At 44.6% G+C, this 21,708-nt stretch overlaps 1 protein-coding gene across 1 annotated transcript in view; it reads right to left on the bottom strand.

Annotated features, from left to right (window-relative positions):
• Positions 1-496: 496 nt before the first annotated feature.
• LOC147726094 (uncharacterized) overlaps positions 497-21,708 on the bottom strand; it is a 37,353-nt gene continuing 16,141 nt past the window's right edge. Inside the window, exon 3 of the mRNA XM_086962877.1 lies at positions 497-990. Coding sequence (XP_086819003.1) covers positions 497-990 — 494 coding nt within the window. The remainder of the gene's footprint in view (positions 991-21,708) is intronic.

Here is a 21,708-nt window from a genome sequence, read left to right as displayed (position 1 = left end):
AGGCACATTCCTGCCCTTTTCTTTTGCTGTAATGCAATGCAGCAGGAAGACTTGCAGTACTGCCCTTCATCAAAATATTGTAAATGCATCCCTTTCTAAGAAGTGCCTTTGAGGGAATATGATAGTTAGATAGGAATTTGAAGATTTAGTGTGCTGGATTTTAGGGCAAGGTGCAGTTGCAAGAGGTGAAGCAGGGTTGGTGCTGTCGATGTGCTATTGGATGTTCTGTATTAATTGACTGAAGAAAAGGGTTAATGAGATTGCACTTTTCTGTGTAATAAGGAAAAGCTGAGTCTGGCAGGAAGTTTATGCTGTGCTTGATTTCATGCCTTCTTTAGGCTAGAGGACCTGGTGAGCTAGCAGACCATTCCACATTAAGGAGAGAAACTAAGGAGATGTGAGAGGTCCACACAAAGATATTGCAGAGCAAAATGCATGAAAAGAGACAGATTACAGGGATTGCACAAAAACTGCAGTGCTATAGGAATGCACTGATTTAGGATGCTGCAGCTTTTTTCAACCCACGGTTAGCCTCTTCCAGCTTATGTATGAGGGTTGGTAACTTAACAGTGATCAGGAGTGAGTTCTCTGTACTACTTTCAACCAGGGGACGTAAAGTCACTATGATTTCATTCAAGACTCCCAGCAGACCATCAAGCACTTCACTGAGCTCCAGGTGCACGTTGGCCGCACTGGTCGTGCCAGCAGCAGTGCTCAGTAAATTGGTGCATTTCTTCAATGTGATGAGGAAATTATTCACATTTTTATGCAGTGCCCTTTCCGAGTTTAGAGCTTGTTGGAGGACTTGAATTTCTACGATGTTAGCCTCAATGGTCTGTTCCGTGGAATGGATTGCTGTCACAGATGTTAGATACTGAGACTCAAATTCCTTCACAACTTTCTCGAGTGTTCTTCTCATCGATCTAGCTAGTTTTAGTGCTGATTCTGCTTTTTCCATAGCTTCATTCGCTTTTTTGATTGCGTTATGACCTAAGAGAATGGGAAACAAGACTACATGTTTATCAGTACACTGTAACACTGAAGTGCTTCAATACATATACATTAAGAGATTATTCATACCATGCACTTACCAGTGGGCAAAATATATAATTTCAATTGTTTAAAATGTGGCTATTAGGTACCTTTTTAAAAGGATTTTATGTTTTGCTACTAGGATAACATGCTAACTATTAATATTAGCTCTGGCTGGATATATGGGTAATTCTGAGTTACTCCTATTATGCAGAACTACTGATAACTTCTGCCGCTCTGCTGGCTGAAATAATCTGCAATGGTTGTTTTATAAACTGGGAAGAAAGAAGGAGCAGTCTCTGAATGTTTAAGGACAAAGTTTCTTCTGCAATGTATTTTAAACAAGGAGGGACTGCTCCCTCTTCCAGCCCTGTTTGGATGTAAGGGTATATTTTGCATTAACAAAATACTAACACTCTGCCCTGTCCAAATTCCACAGAATCTCAGAGAATTCTGTGGAATCAAACCCTGCCAATTCTGCCCACTTCTTGTTAATATAGGGAAAACACATACATTCCTGGAAAGCTTACCAAACACTGGTGTTGTCCTGGTCTAGTTTTAGCCAGCCTGCCAGCACCAGACATATTTATAGACCCCTGGGAAGAGGGCTAGAGCTCTCCAGATCCAAAGACAAATGCTGCTTTGAGCAGAGGTGCTCACACCCTCCCCATGCAGGATCTGCCTCTGCATCTGCAGAAGAGGGAACTTCAAAGGTGTGAAAACTAGGTAAAGTAGGAGGTGGGCCTACCTTCACCCTGTACAACCCCTAAGGTCAGGCAGGCAAGATAGACCCTTCTTTTCAATATCTGTCATTTTAAGATTGTGGATAGCAGCTTATTTAGTATAGTTGGGGTATGCCAACCCACTATTGGGGTACGCATAAAGAGAGTCTAGGCACCCTACAGTTAGGCAGCCCATTAGCTACTAGCTGAACTCCCCTAAAAACGGCCCTAAAATCAGTATTTAGGTGGTTTCCCAAGAACCTGACTTAATATTTGACTGACCTATAAAAGACAATGAAAGAAGACTGATGTAGAACCAGGAACTGAGCCCTACTGCATGAAAATTGGAGGATCAATAACTGATATCGAACTGTATTTCCATGGTCAAGCCGAGGCTAGACACGTTATTGCTACTTAGTATTTTGTGAACCTATAACTACCTCACTTGTTTGTGAACTTATAACTATATCTCACAGATATAATATATGTTATGGCTTTCTCACCCTATTTACTAATCCATCTTATCCTTGATATGCACTTGATGGCCATATAACCCTACCTCATCGAGCTTGTTATTGGTTCTAGGACACAAGCTAAACCTCGTGCGTCACCTAATGCTAATTGCACAGACACTAGCAACTATATATCTAATCATGTCCTTACGGTATATTACCCTCTACCTCATATCTATTTGTTGTTGTTGTTATTACTGTTACTATAATGTATACCTGGAACTCTTTTCCCTGTTAAGCGCTCTGATACCCACGGGTCTTGTCCGCGCTATACAAAACTCTATAAATAAATAAATAAATACATAAAATAAAGTGCAAATCCATGTGAACTGCAAGCAGACTTGACAACAGGAAATTGCTCCTCTTCCTGGAGCCTGCAAGGCCTCCAAGAAACCCAAGATCCTCCTTTTGGGCTAGGGCTCTTGGACCTGGCATTTGTCAGTGAAGAAACCCCTGTGGTTGAGGACCAGCACACTCTGTTTTGATGCAACTCACCACTGGAAAAGTAACATTGCTGCTTCCCAGGCCTGTTGGTTTACCAGTCCGGTAGAATTGACCCCTGTAAACCTCTGTCACCCTCAGTTATCCTCTCAGCATGAGGACTAATGCTGAAAACAGCCTCGCTCGTGAGAGCCATAACCTTTTACCAATGACTTTGATGGTGTTCAGCAGCAATGTTGACATGACCGACTACTTTATGACTACTTTATGATGGTCTGCTTTGTATCAGACCTGTGGTCCGTTGGTGCCGGTGAACTTTGAAACTCCTCGGCGGAGCCCTCCTTCCAGTGACCAATATGGGGCATATTTACAAGGACAGAGTTAAAATTATCTCCGCTTTAGCGGCAGAATACTTCTGCTTTAGCTGTGATAATAGGCTTGATAATATGCTCTTGAGAATTCCAGAGAATTCTAATAGAAGCCCAAGTTTACACCAGAACATGGACTTCTGTTGGAATTCTCTGGAATTATCAAGCCCATATTTGCCGCTTCTTCCACTCCAAAATTGCAGATATTCATAACTCTCTTGAGATTTGCAATCAGGAGTTGGATGCTGATCTAGTACTTTCTCTCCCTATGATCTCTCCTCCCCATATTGAGCCCACCGAAGCTTATTCCAAACTGGGTCTCACTGGCTTCCCTCTCTTGACCCTAGAAGATCTTAAGAGTCTTCTTGATGCCACCAAGTCATCCTCTCCCTTAGACCCCTGCCCCTTAAGAATCTTAAAGACCTGAGAGTGGCTGTCCTCCCCTCGCTACTAGAGGTTTTTAACATGGCCATCAGTGAGGGGATATTTCCCTCCTCCTGGAAGACGGCTGTCGTCAAACCATTGCTCAAAAAGCCCTCTCTATTCCCGGGAGTGTTAAAAAAAAGTCATCCCATCCCTCTACTCCCAGCCAAGATTCTTGAGGCCCATATTCATCGTTATCTTTCTGCTTTCATCGAGAGTTCAAATCTATTGGATATATCTCAACACGGTTTCCGGACTGCACACAGCACAGAGTCTGCCTTTACGGTCGTGATTAACAATATCCGCCTGGAGGTTGACAAGGGACATTCCGCTTTGCTTGTGTTGTTAGATCTCACAGCAGCTTTTGACACCCTGTCCCTGTCAATTCGGATCTCCAGGCTTACGGATATCGGGGTAGAGGGCACCGCTCTCAATCTACTCTCCTCCTTTCTACATCTTAGGAAACAGAGAGTCAAGCGGGGCAATTTCCTCTCGCCTCTCAAGAAGTGCAATATGGGGTACTGTAGGGCTCTTCATTGAGCCCTTTGTTATTTAATATCTATGTTACCTCACTTGCTAAGGTAGTGAGATCTTTTAGCGTTGAAGTAATATCGTACGCCGACGATACACAGATCCTGGTCTCTATCACCTAGTCGGCAAATGACTCAGCTCTCAAGTTCAGAGCTTGTATGGAGGCAGTCTCCAAATGGATGGTGCGAAATTTCCTAAAATTAAATGGGGACAAAACAGAGATCATGTTCTTTGGTGGTAGTCGAGACCTATGGTCAAAGGACTGGTGGCTTTCTCCCTGGGGGAAGGTCCTCTTCCTTCCCGCTCCGCCAGGAACCTTGGAGTTCTAATTGATCCCGCTCTGTCATTCGACGCTCAGGTAAATAGAACGGTGTCCACTTGCTGTGCCATTATAAGAACGCTGAGGAAGATTGCTCCCTATCTGTCCCATGCAGCCCGGAAACAAGCAACAGTGGCTTTGGTCTCATCGAGGCTAGATTACTGCAACGCCCTTTATAGTGGAATCAACAAGAGCTCCATTCACCGCCTTCATATGGTGCAGAACGCTGCGGCCAGGATGGTCTTGAACCTCCCTATGCTAGCCTCAGCAACTCTGGCCAGAAGGGATCTTCACTGGCTTCTGATTCCCTCTAGGATTTCTTTCAAACTTATGTGTCTGGCTCATGGTGCTGTCTACGGTTCAGGCTCAGAGGGAATCAGGTCCCTTCTGTGTGTTTATGCTCCCAGAAGAACCCTTTGCTCATCACCAAAGAATATACTCTCGGTCCTCAGAGTTGTGAAAGCAAAATGGGGTGGTAGAGCTTTCTCCACCTTAGCTCCAAAACTGTGGAATGCTCTTCCTCCTGAACTCTCCTGTCAGGCCTCCCTGTCGATCTTTAGGAAGTCTCTAAAGACCTGGCTTTTCTCTCAGGCCTATTAGAGGCCTTGCCTTTCGGTGGTCATAATGGTCTTCACTTGGTAGTTTGGACTTTCTGTTTGTTTGTTATCGCGCCTTGGGCTAAGTCTGCGCGTTATAAAACACCGTTCAATGATTTTAGCAGCAGTTTTCTGCTGCTAAAGCGGCGATAATTTTAACTCTGTCCTTGTAAATATGCCCCTATGCATCTGCCATCCAAATCGACACTAGCCGTCCAGCAAACACAACCGATGAGTTGGCAGTGTTCGGCATCCATAGAACCACAGTGATCTGCTGTCAGCGTCTTTGATGGTAACTGTGTTAATGATCTACTGAACTCCATTCAAGCTAAACTCTTCCATTGCTTTCTCCGACAACTGCAATGGCACATATCTGAGGGTATCAACCACTTAGTAGCTAGATACTGAAAGTACTGCATATTTTGAACTGCACTGCATTTCTCTGCATAATTAAAAGTCTCCTACTTGAACTGTATAAAATATATTTCTGATTTGATGTCTTGGTTCTCAAAAACATATATAAAGAATCTTGTTATTTATCCTTCAGTATCAGTCACATTATTGCCTCCGGGACAACAAAAAATGTTTAACAGTGTCCTCTGATGAGAATAACTGCTCACCCACAGTCCCACAAAAAGAGAGTTAGTATTAGCTGCTTGTTTCCTCCATCTTCTTCTGGGAATATCGCACACACTCTACATGGTTTACTTAATTGTATTAAACTGTGCAGAGAGACGGTATCTTACATTGGTGGATCAGCGGTGGGATACACAACTTTTCATTTGCTGGAACACATGATTAAATCACCAAATTACCTTTAGATAGACTAATTTGTGATTTGCTTATTTTTTCAGAATTTCAAAACTAAAATGCTAGGGTCTTGGTTTGAAACAAACATTAATTTTGTTTAAATCTGTACTTTATTTAGGAAAAAGTAATTTAGTTATTTTTTGTAAATCTCTGAAAAGGTCAGAACTTTAGTGAAATAATGCCTGAAACCAATAGCAATAATCAGGAGGTTGACATGACCCCCTAATTGGACCGTAACAATGCACATTGCAGAAGCATCTGTAAGTGCTACATAATCAGAAGGTGCACAAGTCCTAAGACTGAATATCTCAGACAACTGTTAGCTCAGTTTGAGAAAGATCACCCAGATGTGGTGGTCAATATAATGATGATGAAATTATCACTTATAACAATACTATACTGAGAGTGGACAAGAGTAAGTCCCCTCAGAAACAGCTGAGATCTCCTCAGAAGAAGATCTCCAGCTAAAATGATTGTCCAAGAGACTGAGGGCCTTATTTATCAGAAGTGACGCATCACTGATTGAAAACAGGGATATGGCACTTCTCAGTGCGCCTTCCTTGGAACATGATGAATGAGTCATTCTAACTGTATGACGCATCATGTCGCAAGGAATGACAGATAAGTCAGTATTACATTGATGGAGTTGTGTCAGAAGCGTGACGCAACTACAGCAATGTTCCTTTCATATGGGGCAAGCAACATGTGAATAGGCCTAGATCAGTCTTACACCTGCCATGAGGCAGGTGTAAGATTTTCATGCAGAAGTGAACTACTGTAATCTTATAAATTTCAATGCACCACTTCTATGTGGATGGATGTGGGTGATTGTCCACCCTGCATACATAATACCTGATGCAGATATAATGTAGCGCAGGGGTTTACAAAGTGACACATCTGCCTAGAAGCGTTACTTTGTCAATAGGGTGCAACTTGGTGCTTTTTTTACGCTGCTGGTGCATCACAAAAAGTGCACACCAGCGGCCCAAAAGTTTTGCAAGGCTCATAAATGAACACCCGAGGTTAAGAAATAGATCCTCGAAATCGAAAGATAAAAGGAAAGAAATGGGCCTATGACCTATCTCTGGTGACAGCATACAAGTAAATAGTGACAGAGAAACTGTTTAACCTAAAACACCCAAAGGAGATATCCCCCATTTGCAGAGGGTGATTATATCACCACATGGTTCACTGCTTTTGAGAGAGCTTGTGTAGCTACGGAAGTAGAAAAGAAACATTGGAACACTCTTATTGGAACTGTTCTCAGGAAAATGTCATGATAGACTCTGGAAATAGAATGAGATACATGTTAAGACCCATGAACTCCTGAAGTGTGCCCTGACAAAGGTCTTTGGTCTTACCACTGTAGAGTATAGAATACCTTTCTGGGAGAATCTAACACTCAGTTCTGGGGCAAATTTGTTAACTTTTCAGTAAAAACACTTGATGGTTGGTTACAGGTAAAAATGATAAAGACTACAAAGGGTTTTACAATGTAATTATGAAGGAGCATTTTTTGTGTAGATACATCAGCATCTTGTAGACCTGGGTCTACTTTCTCCTCCAGAGTTGGGGAAGAAATCAAACCACTGGATCAAATCTTGAAGGAACAGAACTACCACTGATGGGGGAGCCCAAAAGAGAGAGGCAAGAAAGCCCCCACCCAGGTAAAGAGGGGGTAATCCTAGGAACAAACAGTCTTCAACAGGGCCGAAAACATCTGTTTCGATGGGTGGGCCCTGAGACTCTTCACTGCCAAGGGGTGTACCAGGGGAATAATTTGGCTCCTTAGAAGCTTGGTGTCAACTTGGAAACCCTGGCTGTAAAATCAAGAATAATTCCTCTAGTTCTTCTATAGTAAATGCATTGGCCACTCTCAAGATGGGACATCAGGAGGGCCTTAAACATGTCAGAGAGTTCACTAAGGTAACTCTCATGTGGGATGTGGACTGAGTCACCTTAGTCATCTGGCCCAATAATATGCACAAATATATAGTATCCAGTTGGTAAAGGGGTTAGGGCAGAGGTCTTCAAACTTTTTTAGGCTGAGCCCCCCATTCAGCCCCCTCCCCATCAAGCCCACCCCCATCACCACTTGACAACAAATTCCGGAAGCTGGTCCTCTGCATCATCTCTAGCCATTCCCACCTACAGAGTCCATGCTGTATATGGCAAATAGTATTAAAGTAAGCTGAAGTTTTTATACTACTTGAGGCTAGGTGACATATGCTTATTACAAACTTCAAATGAAAAGTATCCAAGAAAAATTGTGCACAAAAAATGACAATGTTGCTTTCTTTTTGACATAAAACATAACATTTGGCATAAGTCAATAAAAATAATTTGAAAACTAATGTCAGAGGTGTGCCTGTTTGTATCCAAACAGAAAGTCAATGTGTGAATGGATTCTTGCTACTGCAATCCTGAGGTTGTGCTTCACCTGCAGGAGCTTATTTACAAGCCCCCTACGCTGCCACTCTGTCACTATTTGTGACGCACAGGTGGCAAATTTTGCTGCTCCATATTTACAAGGATGCGAAAAGCCACCCTGCATGTCTTTTACTGTCCTTGTAAATATAGCCCCTGTAAACGCAGCACTCTGCATGAAAAGGGAGTTCCATGGGTGTTGCTTTGGGTGTTCCCAGGCAAAACTCCTGGAACCTGACGCATTTCCAGATTTACAACAAACTGTAAACCTGGAAATGCATCTGATTAGGGAGGCGCAACAAGGAGTAACTTATTCATGTATCCTGTTGTTTTTCTTCTTTTTATGCATGCTGAATAAGGAAATCACCTCAGCATTAAAAAAAATTACAGTTTCAAGTTCTATGTGTGCCAATGCATCACATATAATAGTTAGAAGATGTCTTTACAGATTGCATATGTGCAGGAAGGGTCACCTTCCTGCACATAAACAATCATCCCTATGACTCAGGCATTGTTGCACCATGGTACAGAGGGGCCTGCATCAGCACATGGCAGTAAATTGTGCGCCAACGTAGGGGTGAGCAATGGGATCCACCATATCCTTGTAGATATGACGAGAGCAGCAGTTTGACGCATCCAAAGGGCTTGTGGTTGCCGCGCTGCAGCACTTCATTGTAAATGAAAACCCCAATTTTGAGTGGTATATAGAAACAGGAGTGCTCACAAAAATGTTTTAAATATTTTTTGCAATTTTGTATAGCACAATCATTACCCAAAGGTATTGGAGTGCTTTACAGGAGCATCTTCCACATCACACACGCCGTTATCCTTTTTTTGTAAGTACGGAGAGATTAAGTGATTTGCCCAGAATCACAGGATGTTGAGCAGATGCTGAGAATTGAACCTGGTTTCCCAGCTCCAAATTCAGTAGCTCTGGCAGTGCACCACATCATTGCCCCTATATAAAATCGCAAGAAAAAGTGTCCCGCAAAACATGCTTTCTGACACAGTTGAAAAATCAGTGATTATGTGGAGTATGGCCCGGTGGCACCAGTAGGAGGCCAGCCACAGTTTCTCAAGAAGGCCTGTGGGACATCTACATCAGACACCTATGCAACATAAGTGATTCAAGAGAATATATGCCTTTCTTCTCTAGAAGCATCAAGAGCCATTCAGTTGTTAACATAGTTGGCTTATAAAGAATATAGCCTTCCAAAGATTCAGAAACAGCTACAAAAGCATTTATATTTGCCCTACGAGAGACAGATGGCATATTTCTTTATATTTGCTATTTTAGGCATGTGTACTCAGCTCTAAAGTATTTGATCTCTTTAAATGAGCACCAGCGACTTTAATCATGGTCACATTTATTTCCCATTTTTTCCTTCAATCACATGATGTAGAGCTGATGGCAGGACTCAAAACTGGTTCCTCAAAACCAAAGTCAGCAGCTATGGCATTAATGACGCATCCTCTTCTCTTCAAAACACCCAACATTCCCACTAGTGTTGGGAAGAAAAGCGAAGGAGGAAGACTTTCAAAAAATAAAAAACTCCTCACACTTACCTGCTAGTGAATGGAATCCTCAGGAAGAATGCACCCGTTGTCAAATCCTTGGAGCAAAAGTCAGTAGCTGCGAGTTTACAATCCATGATAACCACCGAGGGGAAAGGCTTCAAAAGTGAGGCAAAGGTCAGCAACCCGATATGAAATTCAGCAATCAGGAAGTGAAAGGCAGCAGTGATGAAGCACTGCTTTATCAACACAGTTGCTTTATGTATGCAAAATTCAGGGCACTTCCTGGCATCTGTTCTGATTTTCATCTCTATGGAGGAACGTCAGTGTCGTCATCAGGGCTGCTGGAACCATATGCTGATTGGCTGTTCTGATTGCTCCAATCAGAGAGAGCCCTAACTTGACACGGGGGTCTGCAACACAGGCAGGAAACATACTTCCAATGTGGGAAGCAACAATGGAAGGTAAAATGGTGGAGCGGAGTGCGTGCCCCCCCTGAGGTGATGCTCCGCGCCCCACACTTTGAAGACCAATGGGTTAGGGTGTTAGGGTGGAGAGACATTGCTTGTCTGGAAGGTCCTATTCAGTCACAAACAATGCCAATGTGATGACAAATCATCTCATGGCAATGGTGTCCTTTCACTGGGGGGTGCTGCTAAGTAAGAGAAAGCAGTCTCTCCAACACTCCCAGTTTGCTTGGTAATGAATTGGGAGCACTGAGGCTCTTGTAGCATGTACTGTATTTATTTATACCTGGTTACTTTAAGGAATGTTTCATTAATGTTCTTTCTTATGTTAAAAGAATGCTGTGATGTGTTCTTTATGTCATTACGAGCCTGTACTCTGATATTGCTAATCATGGGTTATTTACTCCATGATTAAAACTTAAATCTACGAACTATATTTCCTTGTCTACTTGGATTATTTGACCAGAAGAGCTTACTATATTTATTGGCGACGATTTTATTCAAAAAGTTCTTCATCTTCAAGACCTCAGACTAACCGACAGTAAGGATTATTGTTATCGATATCCTCATAGACTATATTTAAAAAAAAAAAAACAGAGAATTCAAGAAATTGTTTCGCTTCTATTTCTCAACGTGTTGTTTCCAGAACTGTGAGTTTTTTTATCTTAATTCAATATTCTCTTTTGAAGATTGCTGTCTCAACCGTCATTCACTTACTTGGTTTTATTTGAACACGAGCGGTGTTCTCGGCTCGAGACGCGATCCAGCTTCTCTCCTTCTCGTGTAGCATGCCAAACATTTAGTACGTCATCGCTGCTGATGATAACACGCAGGAGCTTGTATTGTCATCGCGCATCTTTTTGACTGACGAATTGTGCGTTTAGCGTCATTATGCTAATCACGTTGGCGGCCATTTTGTGCAAGAAAGATATTGCACTTTTCAGTTTAGAAATAAGGAGATATTTGCAACACGTTAAATATTTTAAACGGAAACAATAAAGATCGCTTCAAGTGGATTTTCATACCGATTTATATCCATACAAGTAAGATATTTTAATTTTCTCTTCATGGCTTCTTCTAATAACAATAACAGCGGAATTGTTGCACCTCCATCGTTTTTAGTTGTTCCTGGCAAGCCTCCTACTCCATGGCACAAATGGTTGCGTGTTTTCACTAATTACTTGGAGGCAATAGATGCTTTGGATTATCCTCCTTCAAGGAAAAGAGCTATTCTTTTTAATCATTTGGGCGATGCAGGACAGCAATTATTTGATAATTTAGCTGTTGTTCAGACTCCAACCGATGATGACACTTGGAATGTATATACTGAAGCTTTGACTCGCCTTGGTAAACACTTTAAAGATGATCCATCTGTCATGGTTGAACGCAGCGACGGCCCGTTGAGGGAGTTACGGTGGGGCAGGAGGGCGGGGAGGGGGAGGGGCAGGGTGGAGGTTGCTAAAAACCGGCATATGGATAATTGCAGGTAAGTAAAAAATGTAATTAATAAAACGAATTTCGTAGCTCGCACTGCATTGCATTTTGCGATGCAAGGCGCACTACGAAATTCGTTTTATTAATTACATTGTTTACTTACCTGCAATTATCCATATGCCGGTTTTTAGCAACCTCCACCCTGCCCCTCCCCCTCCCCGCCCTCCTGCCCCACCGTAACTCCCTCCACGGGCCGTCGCTGGTTGAACGTCATGCTTTCTTTAAGAGGAAACAGTCACAAGAAGCGTCCATAGAAGATTATTTGGCAACTTTGCGTGTCCTTGCTTCCAAATGCGACTTTGGCACTTATCTTGAAACTGCTCTGCGCGATCCATTGGTTTTCAATTGCTTCAACAAAAAGATTCAAGAGCGAATTTTTACTTGCAAAAATCCTACCTTGGATGAAGTTATAGTTATTGCTAAAAGCATCGAATGTTCAGTTGTTTCATCTAAAATTTTGGCTGAACAGAATGCCTCTTCCTCAGCTGTTTGCAATGTGTCGCAAGCAACAAATGATAACTTTAATGTTAATGTTGTTTCTAACCGCTCTGGTGGTAAAAAAGTTTTTGAACAAAAATCCAATGTATTTTGTTACAGGTGCGGTTCAAAATTTCATGTTGGAAACAACCCAAAGTGTCCAGCACAAGGTAAAAGGTGTTCTAATTGTAAACGTATTGGTCCTTTTTTTGCGTTATGTCGTTTACCCAAAGATAAAACAAAGGTTAATATGGTGTATTCCGAAGAAGAAATTTGTGATGCTTTGAATGTTACTTCCTTATCTTATATTCAAATTAATGCTTTGTGTGACTTGAATATCAAAGGTCCTATTTGTAAAATTTCAATTGGTGTCCAAACTATACAAGTTATGAGAGATTCAGGATCACCGATTACCATCTTAGATGAGCATACCTTTCAATGTTCTTGGGATAACACAAAATTATTTCCTACAGATGTGAATCCCAAAGCTTTTGGGGGGTTTGATATTACCATGCGTGGTTATTTCTCTGATAACATTGACTTTAAAGGAAGAATAATTTTCACAAAAATTTACGTTGCACTTAATGGAAGGGACATTTTGGGTTGGCAGGATCAAGCTAGGCTTGGAATTAGTTTAAAGCCTGGCCACCCTGAACCTGTTGCTTTGGGAGAAATACCTATTTTTGCCATTCTTGATAATTGCAATGATCCTATTCTGTGCAATGTTTTAGAAAAGTACAAAGATGTTTTTGATGACAGAATTGGATTGGTAAAAAATTTTGAGCACACCATAAAATTGAAAGAGAAGGTTTATCCTGTTATTCAGAAAGTGCGCCCTGTTCCTCTATCTGTTAAACAAGATTTGAGGAAGCACATTGAATCTTTAGTTGCTCAAGACATCATTTGTCCTGTTGATTCATCAGAATGGGTTTCTGCTGCTGTAGTAGCAGGAAAGCCTTCTGGCGATATTCCTTTGTGTGCAGACCTTCGTGTTCTGGATGTGCATCCCTTACCTAAGATTCATGATATGTTGGCTAATATTGGTAGTAGCAAATATTTTTCTACTATTGATCTGCGCTCAGCATATCATCAGATTCCTCTATCTAAAGAGTCCCAACCTTTGACAACTTTTGTAACAGCTTTTGGTGTCTATATGTATAAAAGACTTCCCTTCGGGCTTGCTTCCGCAGCTAGTATTTTTCAAAGGTTGATGGATGCTATTTTCAATAATTGTCCTGGAATTCAAGCGTTCCAAGATGATATTTTGGTACATTCTGAATCTCTAGATCAGCACTACATTTTAATGGAATATGTCTTGAAAACTTTACAAAATCATGGCCTCACTGTCAACAAAAAGAAGTGCAGATTTTTAGCAGATGAAGTTGATTATTTAGGTCAAAATCTTTCTAAAGAAGGAATTAAACCTAAGTCTTCCCTGTTAGAAGCTATTAAGAATGCTCCTTGTCCATTGGATAAAGACTCATTGAGAGCGTTTCTGGGATTAAGCAAGTATTATGCTCGTTTTGTCAGGGGTTATGCCTTGGTCGTTCAACCCCTTAGAGACCTTTTAAAGAAACATGCCAAATATATTTGGTCTACTGAATCTCAAGTTGCTTTTGATTCTATTAAAGATATGATTCTCTCTGCTCCTGCCATCAAACCTTTTTCTCATGGTGTACAGAGCATCATTACAGTAGACGCCAGTTCCCGGGGATTGGGTGCTGTTCTTAGTCAAATGATTAAAGGTGAAGAATGCACCATTGTCTTTGCTTCTCGTTCTTTAACTGCTGCTGAAGTCAACTATAGTACGATCGAGCGAGAAGCATTAGCATGTTCGTGGTCTGTAGAAAAGTTCAGAATGTATATTTGGGGAACAAGATTTCAATTGTACACAGACCATAAATCCTTAATTTACATGCTTGGTGAAAGTTCTTCTAATAGAGCTTCCTCTCGTTTAGTTAGATTACTGGCACGTCTCCAAGAGTTCAATTTTGAAATTAAGTATCTACCTGGCAGTAAAAACATCCGTGCTGATTGTTTATCACGCATTCCTTTACCAATGCATGAGTCCGTCAGTTCTGATATTGAATGTGTTTTTTCTATTGATGATGGTCTTCAAGGTTTTAAAATCACTAAACAAGATTGGTTACAGGGTATGGATAAAGATTCTTGTCTGCTAAATGTTAAAAAAATTTGATTAAAGGCTGGCCTATGGATAGAAGTATGTCCATGGAGGAGAAACATTATGCGCAAGTTGCATCTGAAATGTCTGTTTCTGGTGACATTTTATTTAGACAAGATAAATTTGTTCCACCTTGTGGAATTAGACAAACAATCATATCCTTAGCTCATGAAAGTCATCCAGGCATCACTGGCACTACTAATACAATTAAATCAACTTATTTGTGGCCTGGTATTGATAATCAAGTTAAATTGTTTGTCAATCAATGTCCACAGTGTTTATGCTCTGACAAGCATTGGAAATCATCCAATTCCCCACTTATACCTGTGGAGTGGCCTGAAGCTCCTTGGAAGAAAATTGCTCTGGATTTCTCAGGCCCGTTTACTATTTTTAATTCTGAAAAAAAGTATTTAATTGTTGCAATTGATTACTTTTCAAAATGGATTTATTTTTCTTTTGTTAGGAATCCTGATTCCATTTCTGTGATTTCATTTTTGAAACGTTTATTTTTCATCGATGGTACACCCAATGAGATTGTTACCGACAATGGTTCACACTTTGTTTCTAAAAAGTTGGAGGTGTTTTTAAATAACTCTGATGTTAAACATACTTTGGTTCCTCTATATAGTCTTTCATCAAATGGTTTGGTTGAAAGAGCAAACTGTTTGTTGAAAGAGGCTGTTCAAACCGCTTGTGCCAATAGACTGGATACTTCTGAATTTCTTTGTCAGAAAATCTGGAACTATAATTGTACTAGACACAGTACTACGGGAGTTTCTCCTTTTGTTCTACTGCGAGGTCGCATTCCAACTTCTAAGTTGAATCCTCCTTGGTTAATGAAAAATTCTCAAGTCAATATTGATTTACCTAAAGTACGTGACCGTGTTAAAATGAATCAAGAGTGTTACAAAAATCATTATGACAAGCGTATGCATGTTATAGAAAAATCTCTTGTTCCTGGAGATTGGGTTATCATCAAAAAACCTGTAAAAATTACTAAAGGTCAGTCCAAATTTTCTGCCCCTGTGAAAGTGGTAAAAGTTTCTCGGACAGCAGCTCTTTTACTTGAAAGGAGTTGGTGGAACAAAAATGCCCTCATTAAAATTTCTGACGAACAAGCCAAAAACATTTCTTCCAACAAACAGAATTCAAGTTTCTCTGATAATTTGAATTCTGATTGGTTTGGTGTAGGGGAAATCTTCCCGTCAATATTCCCTCTGATTCTTCTTCTTTGTTGGCTCGTGGTGATTCCACAAACGTTACATCGCCCTCCATATCTCAACCTGTTTTAAATGCTGATGGTAAGGGGGATGGTATGGGTGTTGGTCGAAGAATTAGAACTGTTCCTGTTAGATGTCATGACTATGTTTTGAATATGGCTGAGATACCCGCCACCCCCTCTCAACACAATCCCCAAGGATGGGAAACCGGAAACAGTTCTGAACTTTTGGAAGGCGGGAGGGAGTGACCCTCCCGGCCGTATTTATTAAAATATGAAACAAAATCAAAACATTAAAATAACAGTTTCATATTATGTACAATTTCATTTCCACATTACGATGTTTGGCTAACCTTAACAGATCTCTAATACAAAGGTTCTCCTAGCCGAACTATCATCCTACAAAACATTTGACTTGAAATTGTACATCCTAACGTTAAGGGCCAACGGCAAGGTCGTAACCGGTGTCAGATCCCTAAACCAGAAATACCCCCCTCACTTGTGAGGGGAGCGACCGCACAGAGGCGTACCTCAAGTGCATCTACCAATTTCCCTTTGACTTGACGGGGGCCCCAATGAACTCAACGCCATTTAACGGTCGTCCGAGGACTCGTGTGAGGTGTCTAAAAGGTAGCGTAAACCCCCTCCCGAACCCCACACAACTTACCCCATCTGCCGTCGCAGATGTCCTGGCCCCGGGAAATTCCCCAGGAGGGCCCGTAGCCCCTCCTATCCAGGAAGGGGCCTTGACCACCTTTCCTTTCCTTCCGGCGGCCTATCCTTAGAAGGGACCGCCTCCCCGTTGAGGGGCCAATGGCCACCTCCCCCGAGCGCTCCCATCCGTAATGGGTGACGCCCCCCATAGGGATCTTCCAATTACTGCTCACCGATCATGACCTTACCGCCACAGGCCGGATAGTTGACCGGCTATCCGGACCCCCCACAACAACTCCTGCCTAAAGGTCATGTTTTAAACTCTTTAGCCAAGCTATGAGGTCTCCTATGAGTAACTCATTCCCCACCCGGGACAAATGAACCCCGTCCCCCAAATACATACTGTCCCCTTTGATACAACCATGCGAAACAGAATGCAGTGTATTTGAACGAAACAATCTGCTCAACTTGTTATTTATTTTCTTCACTGAATGATTCAGAGCAGAAACCGAAATAGCCCCCCGCCACACTTTCCGTGGGATCATATGGGACCATGCAATTGTGCACCCTGGAACTCTTCTTGCCAACCAACTTACTGTGGAAAGCATTGCCTCAAGAAGAAGTCGTCTACCAGTGGCCACCAAATCGTTGCCCCCAAGATGGACTATGATTATAGACGGCGGTGACCTTGTCCGCCCTAACAAACCCTTGAAAAAGGATTGAAACTGGTCAATACAGAGCCCGCCCCTTCCGTAGAAGGACACCCTGTACCCGTATTCCCCAGCCACGTGAATCATGTCACCTGCTTTGAATACGTCCGCAGCACGCCTCACGTATGAGTGGCCCACGACCCACACCTCCTTTCTCGCAGCCGGTGATGTCTGACCGCTGTTCCCCAGGTGTCGGGTCGACTGCACAGTCCGCCCTGCCTCGTAAGCTTGCGCAACTGAAAACCAAACAAAAACAAGAAGCGTGAGTACATTATTACAGCTTCACAACATGTGCAACCCCACATACCTTTTATAACAGTTCGAGGACCAACGCCCCAAACGTTTTACTTTTTCTACACTCAGACCCCTGGCTGTAGCCTCAGTAGCAGCCCCTATCCGAAAGGAATGGGTCCCGAACACGCCGGGGTTCAAGCCCGCGGCCGAAATCGACATCGCAAGCACCCGCTGGAACTGAAACCTCGTCAGTGGGGTGGCGTCAGCGTGTCTCAACAAGGTCCCCCCCCATACTGCCACCCTCTGTGCTAAATATTCCTCAACGCACACCACAGGGCACATGGAAGACCCGGGGATCCTCTGAATGATTATGCAGTCCCCAATTGCACCCTGATCGGTTTTGGACTTGCCAGCGCAAATGCAGCTCGGAATAACACTGCTTCGTACTGGGATGAACACGTTGCCGGGAGTACGGACAATAACAGGGTCAGCCTATCCAGACCTATCGGGTGCCTCTCATCTACTCTGCGACCCTCAAGGCGTTGCCACCCACGTAGCGCTTTCTGCACAACGAAAGACGCTGTCGGGTCCTGGATCCCATGAGCCCTTGCCATAAAGGAAATGGCGGCCCGATGCCTCTCGGCCGTAGCTACTGATTTGCCTGCCTGATGTAAAGACAGCAAGAATTTTACTACAAACTCTTCCTGGCCCCAAAGCTCCCCCCTACCAGCACCCAAAAAGGACCAATAAGAACGGAACGCCCCTTCATATGCCTTCCTCGTCCTGGGTGCTAAACTCTCTCCCACGAGGTTTTGTAATTCGGGGCACCGAGAGACCAGAGAGGGAAAGGGTGCCACCACCGGGTCCGCTGTGGGCAGAAAACCCCAGAAGGCCTGCATACGGAAACGAGAAAGCGCATCAGCCGCTTGGTTCAGTACCCCCGGCACATGCTTTGCCCGAAATAGCACATTCAATTGCATACACAATAACACAATTTCTTTGAGCAGCCTCAGAATCCATTTGCATCGTGCTGCCTGACTATGGTGAGTTGGTGGTGAGTGGGCAGTGGCAGTGTCCACAGCCATTGTGCTCGGCGCTGAGTATTTTAAATAGCTGTTAGCGCGTTAGCGCTTTTTACTCGTATTTGCTTTTAGCAACTAAATCCTTTTACTTTGGGGGTCTTTGCAGGCTTACCTGCCTTAGCGGACGCCGGGGCTGTTCTCTTCCCTCCTTCCCGCCCTGGTCCGACGCGGTGACTAGCACCGTTGCGCGGAGGGCGTGGAAGGTCGAGACTGCCACTTCCGGTGAGCGGGGGAGACCGGTTAGCGGTCTAGTTATCCTGAGGCACTCGCTCTGGGGCATATAAGGCGGATATTAACAAGGCAGCGCAGCGGACGAGCGCAGCGGGCGCGACGAAGGCGCGCCGAAGTGTCGCCAAAGTCGAGCCCGTCTGCGCCCGTCCGCGGCCGACTGCGGGCTAGGGCGACAACCCCTGGTCGTAAGATCTACTGGACTAAGGAACAACTCCTTAGTTTCCACCCCCGCACTGCCTCCACATGTATGCACGGTATGTTGAGCAGCGACAGGGCATGCCCTCACTGTAGTTTTCGTACGACTATTGTGCCACGGGTTACCACGGAGCAGGCACTGTCCTGCGGTCTCCTGAATGTCAGGTCGCTACGCAAACATAGGCTCGATGTGTTCGAGCTGATCACCGATAAAAAACTCGACCTATTGTTTCTAACAGAAACGTGGTTAGATCAGTTCTCCGACTCTGACATTATTGAAGCCACACCGGAGAATTACTCCTGGGTCAGGCAGGATAGGCCAGAGGGGGTGGGAGGGGGGATTGCGATTATTTTTAGGGACACTTTGGGCTGCTGCTTAGAACGCACGCCGATCGTGGAGAGTGAGGCGGGTCTCTTCTCGATTAAAATCAATGGGGGCATGACGCTCAATGGATGCCTGGTATATCGGCCCCCAGGGGCCTGCACTAAGTTTAGGGAGAGCCTGTTAGAAAGCCTCATGGAGGCGACCCTGCGCAGGGACAAATTTCTCCTATTAGGAGACCTTAACCTGCACCTTAACTGCCCAGAGGCCACAGGGGTTGAGGATTTTGGTCGGGACATGCTTGCCCTTCAACTGGATCTGAAACTTGAGGCCCCTACGCATCGACTGGGACACCTCCTGGACCCGGTCTATGCTAATTGGGAAGGTGTGGAGGTGTCAGGTGTGGAGCCCTTTCCCTGGACCGACCACTTCCTGGTGGCATTCTCCATACAGAGTAGAAACACCAACAAAGTTAGCCAGGTACCCTCTAACTATCTTAGGAGGAAGTGGGCTAAATTCTCGGTGGAGGATTTTAACCAAGCCTTAACTAGGGACGGTTTGCCTGGGGGCGAGGACATAGAAACAGCGGTCTTCAATTTGAATCAGCGCATCACGGCAGCGCTTGACCAGACAGCCCCACTCTGCCGCACTACCACAGGTGCTCGGAAAGATCGCTCAGCTCCTTGGTTTAGTGCTGAACTGAGACTGACAAAGGCGGACTGTAGGCGGGCAGAAAAAGTCTGGAGGGTGTCCTATGACAACAAGGCCAGGGACTTGTTCCTGGAAAAAAGGCGCATTCACCATAGGCTGATAAAAAAGTCTAAGGCAGCCTACTTTGCTGGACAAATTCAGGGGGCGGACAACTCCGCCAAGGAACTTTTCGGCATCTATAAATCCCTGACTTCGGTAAATGCACCTACAGAGCCGGAGAGCTGCTCTACGGAGTCATGTGACCGGATTGCCGATTACCTCTCCGCTAAAGTAGAGAAGATCTACTCGACCTTCCCTATTCGGTCGACAGGGTCTGACCTGGAGGTAGCAATGGGGGACACAGAGACGGCAGGGCATATTACACACTACTGCACCCCTCCTCTCGAGGAATTATTAGCGGTGTGCCGCTCTGTTACATCAGGGTCCCCGTAGGATCCAGTGTCGCCAAAACGCTTGGCAGACAGTCTGGAAGTCTTGGAGCCTTATATAAGGCACATCCTCGACGTATCTTTCGGATCAGGAAAGCTGCCGGACGGGTGGAAACAGGCGGTAGTGCTCCCGCTCCGGAAGAATCCCCACTTAGGCTTCGAGGTATTAGAAAATCTGAGGCCCATCTCCCTCCTGCCTTTTCTGTCAAAAGTGGCGGAAAAGGTGGTCAATACCCAAATTATGAAGCGCGTGGAAGAAAGGGGACTGCTCCATGCGACGCAGTTTGGCTTTAGGCCACGACACTCCACCGAGTCCGCCCTTCTCATGGCCACGGAACATCTGAGAGAGGGCGTGGATGCAGGCCAAACTATGGCTTTGATCCTGTTGGACCTCAGCGCGGCGTTCGACACTGTAGCACACAACATCTTGCTACAGTGTCTGAACAGAGGTGGCATCTCTGGTACCGCGCTGAGATGGATCCAAGACTTTCTCAATGGGAGAAGTTTTCGAGTCAGGCAGGGAGACTGCTATTCAAAGGGGGTGCCTCTGGGCCAAGGCGTGCCGCAGGGCTCGTCATTGAGCCCAACCCTCTTTAATATGTATGTCGCGCCTGTTGCCTCGATTGTGGAGAGCCATGGCCTCCAACTGGTCTCCTACGCCGACGACACGCAGCTGGTGATCTCCCTATCGCAGGCGCCCTGTCTTGCGGCCGATGGCTTCCGTTCGTGCATGAAAGATCTAGCCGAATGGATGGCCAACAATTGCTTGAAGCTGAACGGCAGCAAGACAGAGGTGCTGGTGGTGGGGAGAGCCCAGTCTGCCTGGTCGCCGGCATGGTGGCCTTCCTGCCTTGGACCTACCCCAACCCCGTGCCTAGAGGCGCGCAATTTGGGGGTGTGGTTTGACGTAGGGCTCACATTTGGCCCCCAGATTAATCGGGTGGTGGGAGTCTGTTTCGGGATTCTGAAGATGCTGAGAAAGGTCCTGGACTTACTCCCGCTTGAAGCACGTCAAACCCTGGTTCATGCCCTGGTGACAGCTAGGTCGGACTATGGGAACCTGCTGTACCTGGGGACTCCAGAAAAAAGCATGGCCCGCCTGCAAGTGCTGCAGAATGCGGCAGTGCGTCTGATTCTCAGACTGCCTAAAAGGGCGCCTTCTAAGGCGGCCCTCCAGCAGCTACACTGGCTCCCGGTGAGGAGAAGAGTGGAGTATAAAGCCCTCTGCACCTGTCATCGCATCTTGAATGGCAGGGCACCCGCCCCTCTCACGAATTTGATCAAAGCGTACATACCAACACGTGCGCTTAGATCTATAGGGGGCGGCCTACCGAGGATCCCAAGAATTAAGAAGGCCCGCATGGGAGGCAGGTCTTTCAGATACTTGGCGGCAACCAACTGGAACAAACTGCCAACGGACCTGCGTTTGGAACCAGAGGAGGCTAGATTCCGTGCAAAACTAAAAACTTATCTCTACACTAAATAATGGCCCGCGTAGTTTCCTGTGTTCCCTGTCATCTGCCTATTCCCACTTTCAGCGCGTGGACACGCCGGTGTGCGTAATCGCAGCGCTCTACAAATGTCCCAATAATAATAATAATAATAC

This window comes from Lissotriton vulgaris, chromosome 3_1, assembly GCF_964263255.1.
Source record: "Lissotriton vulgaris chromosome 3_1, aLisVul1.2, whole genome shotgun sequence".
Taxonomy (NCBI): domain Eukaryota; kingdom Metazoa; phylum Chordata; class Amphibia; order Caudata; family Salamandridae; genus Lissotriton; species Lissotriton vulgaris.
Note: the sequence above shows the minus strand (reverse complement) of the source record. Positions and strands in the feature narration are given on the sequence as shown.